The 8967-nt window shown below is 58.4% G+C and overlaps 1 protein-coding gene across 1 annotated transcript; it reads right to left on the bottom strand.

The window, feature by feature from the left end:
- Window positions 1–4191: 4191 nt before the first annotated feature.
- SIX2 (SIX homeobox 2) lies at window positions 4192–8477 on the bottom strand. Its single transcript, XM_003262803.4, has 2 exons — window positions 7576–8477; window positions 4192–5488 (listed from the first exon to the last, which is right to left on the bottom strand). Exons 1-2 carry the CDS (start codon window positions 8133–8135, stop codon window positions 5173–5175), a joined length of 876 nt encoding a protein of 291 aa, XP_003262851.1. The 5' UTR covers window positions 8136–8477; the 3' UTR covers window positions 4192–5172.
- Window positions 8478–8967: the final 490 nt, after the last annotated feature.

The raw sequence follows: 8967 nt of genomic DNA, 5'->3' as shown, positions 1-8967 counted from the left end.
TGGGGCGGGCATCTGCCAGGCGAGGGAGCTGCCCTGCGGCCGAGATTGTGGGGAAACGACGTGGAAGACACCCCATCGGAGGGCACCCAATCTGCCTCTGCACTTCGCTTCCATCCTGCAACCCAGGAGAAACTGTTTCCGAGTTCCAGCCGCACAGGCACCCGCGGAGTTTCCAAAAGAGACTCCCGCGAGGTCGCTCGGAACCTTGACCCTGACACCTGGACGCGAGGTCTTTCAGGACCAATCTCGGCTCGGTCGCCTGGTCCCCGACCGCCGCACCAGGAGTTCCTCCTTCCCTTCCTGCTCACCAGCCGGCCGCCGGCAGCGGCTCCAGGAAGGAGCACCAACCCGCTCTGGGGTGGGTTCAGGCGGCAGGAATGGAGAGAGGCTGATCCTCCTCTAGCCCCGGCGCATTCACTTAGGTGCGGGAGCCCTGAGGTTCAGCCTGACTTTCCCGACTCCGCCGGGCGCTTGGTGGGCTCCTGGGCTTCTGGGCTCACCCTTACACCTGTGTACTAAAGGGCCGCTACCCGCCCGAGGTGCACGTCCGCCCCCTCGGCGCTCATCGGGGCATTTTTTCACCCTCTCGCGGTGCACGCGTTTTCTCTCAGGTCAGCTCACATCTTCCAGTACACAGCCACTGGGTCGCCCTGCCCCTCCAGCCTTTCCTAGGCAACTTTGAGGGCCCAGACGACTGAAGTCTTAGTGCTAGGATAGGGACACGATGAAAAAGGAAGGGGCCCAGTCAAAAGTCCTCTCCTCTTCGGTTTTTCTTCAACTATCCCTCACAAAAACATTTACTTCTGTCCCAGCGCCCTGGCGGATTTCGGTGGAAGATGGGCCCTAGGGGGTTGTGGAGGCCAAATTCCCGGGATGCCGGTCCTGCCTTTTTCATTGGCCAAAACTGTATTTCCTACAATGACTAAAGATGACCAAGAATTGAGTAGACCCTGTTCTCTCACCAGATCTCCCTGGCTCTGTTTAACTTTTCCTGGTGCAATGCGATGTCATCACCAGCTCCCCAGGCAGGCACCACTCCCTCAAGATACCATTTGGGGTAGGGATTTGAGTCCTGGAGAGGGTCAGCAGGGCGCCGGGGTGGGGGTGGGGATGGGGAGGAGACTGACAGGGACACACTGCGAGCTCCGCATACTCTCCTCTGCCCTCTGTAGCCCGGGGCTTTAATGACCCCAAGCAGATTTCCTGTCTCTGGTCTAGCCAGCTGCCCCTAGGGCTGGATTTTATTTCTTCATGGGGTTTCACCCTAAAGGGCCCCATGGTCATGGGACCTCGTTGGGAACAAATGAAGGGTGTCTTGTAGCAAACGCTTTCGGGGAACAGAAAAGAAGATTGGGCACTTCCAGTCACTTGGTCACTTTAGGTGGCTGGAGCAAAACTGGTGACTTCCGCGACTGCTACAGGGTGAGGGGGGTGGAGGGTGGCAGAGAGGTGACAAGCCACTGGGAATCCTATTCAGTGGGGACGCCAACAGGGAGTGGCTGTAATCAACCAAGTAACATCTGTGTGAACGTTACTCACAGGTCAGGACAGCAGCTTGGTTTTCCCAGGTGAGGAACTGAGGACCAGCTTGTATTGATTTATGCAGTGGGTGAGTAGCTTCCAAATTTATTTTCAGAATTTCCACGTAGTACCCGCCTCTCCGTTTAAATATTTTTTTAAAATTTATTTATTTAAATATTTTCGTGGTTAGCTTTCCAAGAGGGAGGAAAAGAGGGGAGTTGCAACAAGTAGTGCCCCTCTGCTGGGATTCATTTTCCAGAGTAAAGCCTGGGTCTGGCACCCTGATCCCTACCGGCAGGTGAAAACTCCAGGCAAACTCCTGAGATCCCACCTGGGCTGGCTGAGAGAGTGCCTGGGGTGCATCTCTCAGCAGCTGCCACCTGGGCCCTGGGGCCATCTCTTTCTCTGGGATCAAGCAGCCAGGTGTCAAGGCCTTCCCAGCAATCCATGCTGCATGGCTGGGTCTTGTTCTAGCAGGTTGACGGGCAGGGACTGGTTGCTTAGCCAGGGCACCAGTGTGTGGCTGTGGGTTTGTGTGCTTCTGTGGAGAAGCATGATGTATATGTGTTTGTGTGGGCACAGGCATGAGGAAGGGTTCATTTGTGCAGGTATCTCCCATGTATATCAGTGCGGGAGAGTCCCTGAGGATGTGTTTGTGTGTCTGAAAATGGGCGGAGGGTCTGATGTGCTAACGTGTGCAGGGGTGAACATGTGTGTGACAGAGTCTGTGTGTTTCCCTGCGTGGTGGCTGCGTGAGAGGGTGAGGGGATTTGGTGTTGTCTACCATGCCTGGCACATAGCAGGCTCATAATAAACTTGAATTTAATTAATGTTAAATGTATATGTTCCCATCCTTGTGAAAGTTGGCATAGAGCCTGTTTTCCTGTGAGTGTGAGACTGGAAAATGGGGGACGGGCAGGGGCGAGACAGGATACAGAGGCTACTGTTTTTTTCCTCCCTAGAAGTAAATACATAGAAGAGTGGGCTCTGGTACCTCACCGGACATCACCAAGTCCTGTGTGGCTGGCTAGGCTGTCCCAAGGTGGCTTCAGGCATCACTTGAGTCTTTTGGGACCTTCAGGCAGTAGCCTGCCATTCACCCTGTCCGTCAGCAGAAGTTGGGCCCACACAGGCCATAGAAACACAGACCATTTCCCGGGAGGACCTGAGCTGTCCCTGAGAGCAGAGCTTCCAGGAGAGGCCGCAGTAACTGCCTTGACTGGAATTCTTCTTGGGGTGCAAAGGTGGAGGGACGCATGGTGCGACCCCAGGCAGAGGACTGCAGCCACTCCGTGCAGTCCTAGCCTCTCGGGTAGCCCCTTGACCTCCAGGCCTGCACAGGTCCAAGAGCCAGGTGCAGGCTCCAGCGCCAAATTAGCTGGCCTAGCAGCCTGCAGCCGCTCCAATCTCAACTAGGAAGGAATCCTTGCTGCTTAGAAAGTCCAAGCGAAAGGGTATTCTGATTTTATCCTGGTTTTACCAGAAAACGCTGAAAGGAAAAGCCCCGAGAGAGAGTGCTCCAGGAACTCGGGGCGCCACGAGCGCCTCATCCCCTTCCTTCCGCCCTTCCGCCCAGCCGCTGTGCCCCGGTCGCTGAGGGACGCGGTCAGTACCTACCGCCACTGCGACCCGAGAAGGGAAAGCCTCAAATTCTTCCTCTCGGAGTCCTGCCCGCTACGGATCTGCCTGGGCTGGTTCAGATGCGTCGTTTAAAGAGGGGGCTGGCACTCCAGAGAGGAGGGGGCGCTGCAGGTTTAATTGATAGCCAGCGAAGCACCTAGGCGCCCCATGCGCGGAGCCGCAGCCGCCAGCTCGGTCTGACCCGTGTCTTTTCTCTCCTCTTCCCTCTCCCACCCCTCACTCCGGGAAAGCGAGGGCCGAGGTAGGGGCAGATAGACCACCAGACAGGAGAAGGACAGGAGTACAGATGGAGGGACCAGGACACAGAATACAAAAGACTGGCAGGTGAGAAGAAGGGAGAAACAGAGAGGGAGAGAGAAAGGCAGAAACAGGAGAGCAGAGGCGGCCGCCGGCCCGGCCGCCCTGAGTCCGATTTCCCTCCTTCCCTGACCCTTCAGTTTCACTGCAAATCCACAGAAGCAGGTCTGCGAGCTCGAAGACCTTTGCTCCACTGCCACACGCAGCACCGGGACTGCGCGTCTGGAGCTTAAATCTGGGGGTCTGAGCCTGGGACCGGCAAATCCGCGCAGCGCATCGAGCGCAGTCTAGGAGACTGCAATCACCGCCAAGGAGTACGCGCGGCAGGAAACTTCTGCGGCCCAATTTCTTCCCCAGCTTTGGCATTTCCGAAGGTACGTACCCGCCCTCGGCACAAGCTCTCTCGTCTTCCACTTCGACCTCGAGGTGAAGAAAGAGGCTGGCAAGGGCTCTGAGCGTCGCTGGTGTGGGGAGGACAGCAGGCTGCCCCTCCTCGCTTCTGCAGGGAGTTTTCCCAGCCAGGAAAAGGGAGGGGGGTGTTTCAGGAATTTCAATGCCTTCACCTAGCGACTGACGCACGTCGTGTGTAGGGGAAGGCGTCTCGCTGTTTTCGGGACTCACCAGAGAGCATCGCCAACCAGAACGGCCCACCCGGGGTGTCGAGTCTTGGTAGGGAAATCAGACACTGCTGCACTCCCGACCCGCGGGCCTTGTGGCATATAACCATTTATATATTTATGATTTCTAATTTTATTATAAAATAAAAGCAGAAATATTTCCCGAAGAACATTCACATGAGGGCATTATAGGGAGACGGCAAGCCGGCGGCTCGGGGGGCGCGCTCAGCCGGGAGCGCTGTAGCCACAGTCCCGGCAGGAAGAGCGCGGTGTGGCGGGGCCTCGCCAAGAGAGAAGGACGAGGGGCGTACGACGACGAGGCGACGTTTAGGGGCTTCTGTGGCGCTGCCCTTTCTCTCTCACTTAAGTTACTTGGCGAAAAGCTGACACCTGCAGCTCCCACTGACCCACAGGGGCGAGGGAAAGGGCCTCAGGAGAAGGCCTAGGTTCAAAGGCCCTGTCTTTTCTCTCCTCTTCCCTCTCCCACCCCCCACTCCGGTAAAGTGAGGGCCTGAGGCAGGGGCAGATAGACCACCAGACAGGAGGAGAAAGACAGGGGTACACATGGAGGGACCAGGACACAGAGTACAAGAGACTGGCAGGAGAGAAGAGAGGAGAAACAGAGAGGGAGTGAGAAAGGGAGAGACAGAAGGACAGAGTGAACGGTGGCAAGCCAGAAATCCAGAAGAAAATAGACAAAAGGGAAAGCAATACAAGGAGAGGGAGAAAGACAGACAGAAAGCAGAAAAAAGAAAAGAGAAGGAAGGGAAAGGGGGAAAAGGCAAGGCAAGAGAGGAGGGGAAAAGAAAGGAAGAGAGAGAGGGAGAGAATGACAATGGTGTATAATTTATTCCCTTCTGTGGTTCAAGACCCAGTCTCCAGCCCCAAAAGGATCCCAAAAGTAACTTGTTGAAAATAAATCCCAAACAAGAACCAACATAGACAGCTATCTGCCCTACCCGGCTGTTCTACCCGCTCAGCCTGCGGGTCTTTCAGTACCTGGTGGGGCCACAGGGGCGGGGCGCCCCTGGACACCGCCACTCTCAGGTCCCCAGTGTCAAGTCACAAAAGGCAAACTCGTCAAGGCAAACGGGTTCTAGGAGCCCAGGTCCACGAGGTTGGCTGACATGGGGTTGAGGATGGAGTCCTGCAGGCCATGGTGGTGCTGCAGTGGGTCTGCTCCACCTCCGCCTGGCACCGGCACTGGCACTGCGCTGGGGCCCGGAGGGTGGCCCAGGCTGTGCAGGGACGGCAGCCCAGGGGGCGGCGGGCTGAGCAGCAGTGCGGGGCTGGATGATGAGTGGTCTGGCGTCCCGGATGGAGTCTTCTCGTCCTCTGAGCTGCCTAACACCGACTTGCCGCTGCCATTCAGCGGGTTGTGGCTGTTAGAATTGGAGTTCTCGTTGTTCTCCCTGCAAGTGCGGGAGCAAAGCAGCGGGGTCAGCAGGGACATCGAGACCACCCAGCGCCATCTCAGTCGCAGTCAGAGCCAGCAACCAGCCTCGGGAGACAGATCCCGGGCTTGTGGCCTGCGGGAGTTTTTGGTTTCTACCATTTCCTCAACCTGGTCTGGGTTCTCCTTTCTGCCCGTTCTCTCCATCTCTCAACACCCAATTTCTCTTGCCCCTCTGTCGTTATCGTCCCCAACTCTCATGCTCTCAATTTCATCAATATCTTTTCTGTATTTCCTCTTTCCCCCTTCTCCAATATTTCTTTTCAGGAACAGAGGGGCAGGGGAACAGGGTTCCCTGAAGTTGTGGGGACAGCAGGGAGGAAGAGACGATGCCTGGATTTTCAGATCACTCTAGGCTCCTCAAGCCAGGTTTGCTGGGTAGATGTGGGGCTAGGAGGTTAAGGAACCCTGGATCCCAGGTCAAGGGATTTAGGGCCTCTCACAAGCCTTCATTTCCCTTTGCTTTTTCTGCCCGAGGGAGACCCCTGGCTGGGAGACAGGCTCCTGGGGCTAAGCGTCCTTTCCCTGTAGCTCCAAAATGGGCAGCCCTGTGAGGGCTCTCCTTGCTGGGCCTAGAGACAAGGGTCCAGAGATGGAGGACTCCCTTTCTGTGGTGGTACAGTGAAAACGTCATTTGAGAGACCAGAAGCTTGGGGGATAAAGAGCAGCCCCTGGGAGAAGGCCGAGGCTTTTCCATTGTAACCAGCCACTCCGGGAATCTGTAGCTCTCATCTGGGGCCTGGTCTGAGAACCCAGGTTTTCAGGAGTCTGATCACATGCCGGTTTGGGTGGAGAGGGACCCAGCAGAGAGAACCCACCTCCTTCTATGCCTTTGACTGACAGCTCCTCCCCAGATTTGGATATTTAAAATCCTGGGTAGGATCTCTTGTCACCAGCTTCGAGAGGGTTTTTCTTTCTGCTTTCCTGGGAGGGAACTTTCCACAGGGCTGGCAGCTGAGACCTCACCACTGTGGATACTCCAACCTCAGGGTCTCAGATACCTGGGAGTATCTGAGCCTGCAGCACTCCCCCTAAGATGTTTCTGGTTCAGCACCCCCACCTCTGACCCTGATCATTCAAACTCACGGTGGAACACACCCCATATCACCAACCCCAGGTGTCCTGTTTTGCTCTTACCCCGGGCTGGATTCTGTTCCCATAATAAGTTTCTCTCCAGGTTTGGGGTCCTGAGGGGTTATAGGGCAGGCAGTGGCAAGGGCCTAATGATCAACCTTTAGGCTGGTTCAGGAAGTCCTGGTTTACCTGAGGACATTCAACTCCCAGCCCCTCTGTGGCTCTCAGCTCACCGCAGACATTCCGACCTACCCATCAGAGGTAGGGCCCAAGGAGAGAGGCATCAAGGGCCTGGAGTGCCAGGGAAGGGCGGCTATCTCTAGCAAGGCAGAAAACAGGGCATGCGTCTCTTCTCTCCCAGAACTGACACTTCCTCCCTTTCACCTCTGGATCCTTTCTAAGGAGATAAGGGAGCCGCTCTCAACTCCCACATCTGACAACGAAAATTCATGGCCGGGCTTTTCCCCATCCAGGTCATACTAGGGAAGTTCCAGTCCCAGTCCCGACCCCATCATCACACTTTGGCCTGGGGCTGAGTAAGGCTGGGGGGAAATGCCGGGAAGCACCACCAGCAAGAAATCTGCAAGCACCACCAGCAAGAAATCTGCAAATCCCCTTTCATCTGGGCCCAAACACCTCTGTCCTGAGGATGACCAGACCTACTGTGCCTGCCTCACAGGGGATCCAGGCCCACAGTCCAGCGCTGCCCCGAAGCTCTCTGCTTCTCCACCCTTTTCCTCTAGCGACCGAGTAGTTAGTTGACAACTTCCTGAATTGCTCTGCCCGCTTTAGACAAATCCCTGCTCGCCGGGTCTCCGGCATAGAAAGGCCTAAGCATCGTCCGAGTCAGGCTGGGCTGTGGCCGGGCTTGGGGGCGCAGTTTAGGCCTCTCCGGGGGACGGGCAGAAGCCCTGCGAACCCCTCCCTTGGGCCCCGGTGAGCTGGCGCCGAAGAAGGTCTACTTACTCGTACCTTTCCTTGGCCTCGGCCGCCCGGTCGCGCTGCCGCCGGTTCTTGAACCAGTTGCTGACCTGTGTGGTGGTGAGGCCCGTGGCCTCCGCCAGCTCGCGCTTCTCGCGGGGTGAAGGGTAGGGGTTGTGCGCGTACCACTCGCGCAGCACGCTGCGACTCTTTTCCTTGAAGCAGTAGCTGGTCTCCTCGCCGTCCCAGATGGAGCGCGGCAGCGGGAATTTGCGGCGCACGCGGTATTTGCCCACGGCGCCCAGGGGTCGGCCGCGCAGCTTCTCCGCCTCGATGTAGTGTGCCTTGAGCCACAGCTGCTGCAGCTTGGCGTGGTTGTGCGGCGAGAACTGGTGGCTCTCCAGGATCTTGTAGAGCTCGCGGAAGTTGCCGCGGTGGAAGGCCACCACGGCCTTGGCCTTGAGCACGCTTTCATTCTTGTGGAGGTGCTCGCAGGCGGGCAGCGACCACAGGAAGCGGCCCAGCCGCTCGATGTTGCCGCCCTGCTGCAGCACCTCGCACACGCACGCCACTTGCTCCTGCGTGAAGCCGAAGGTGGGCAGCATGGACATGGTGCCGGCTGCGTCCCCGCCCGCCCGCGCGCGCCCTCACCGGGCCGCGCGGTCCCGCATGGGAGCTTCCCCGCCGGGCCGTCTGGGCCGAGACGCGGGCGGGGCGGGCCCCCTGGCCCGGCGCTGGCCCCCGGTGAGCCCCGAGTCACTGCCGTACGTCCCCGCGCCGGCCGCGGGTCCCGCGCAGCCCCGAACCCCAGCGGCCCGCGCGCCTGGCCCAAGCCCTCGCCCACGCCCGGGGGCCGCCCGGGGCGCCGCTCCGCATGCTCCGCGCCCGCCCGCCGTTCCCTCGCTGGCTTCTCACTCGTTCTCCCTCCCGTCTAGCTCGCTCTCAGCTTTTTTAATAATATTATTCTAAGCGGGCATGAGGCGCGGCGGCCCGCGCCCTGATTGGTCCGGTTATCTGACCCGGGGCCTGCCAGCGCCAGACAATAGTCGGAGTCAAATTATTCGCCATGGAGACGCTGTCAGTCACTGGTAACCCGAGCCTCGGCGGGCCGGGCGGCTCCCCCCGGCCGGCTCCGCTGACAGATCGCCCCGCTCCGCGCAGAACGGAGGGCGGCTTGACTGGAGCCTGGGGCGCTCTGAGAGCCTGGGAGGCGGAGAGGGGCCGGCGGCGGCAGAGATTGACGGGGCGGATGCCCAAAGAGGGAGGGAGGAGGAGGACAGGAGAGCGGGGGGAGCGGGCGAAGACGAAAAGGCGTGGATCGAGGTGGGGAGGGAAGAGGAGAGAAGGGAAGGCGGAGACCGTTTAAGGGGGTGTCCGGGAGGAAGGGGAGGGAGAGGGGTGGAAGGAGCCTCCAGGGGAAGAAAGTTTGGGCAGCTTTCGCTA

Source organism: Nomascus leucogenys, chromosome 19 (genome assembly GCF_006542625.1).
Source record: "Nomascus leucogenys isolate Asia chromosome 19, Asia_NLE_v1, whole genome shotgun sequence".
NCBI lineage: Eukaryota > Metazoa > Chordata > Mammalia > Primates > Hylobatidae > Nomascus > Nomascus leucogenys.
Note: the sequence above shows the minus strand (reverse complement) of the source record. Positions and strands in the feature narration are given on the sequence as shown.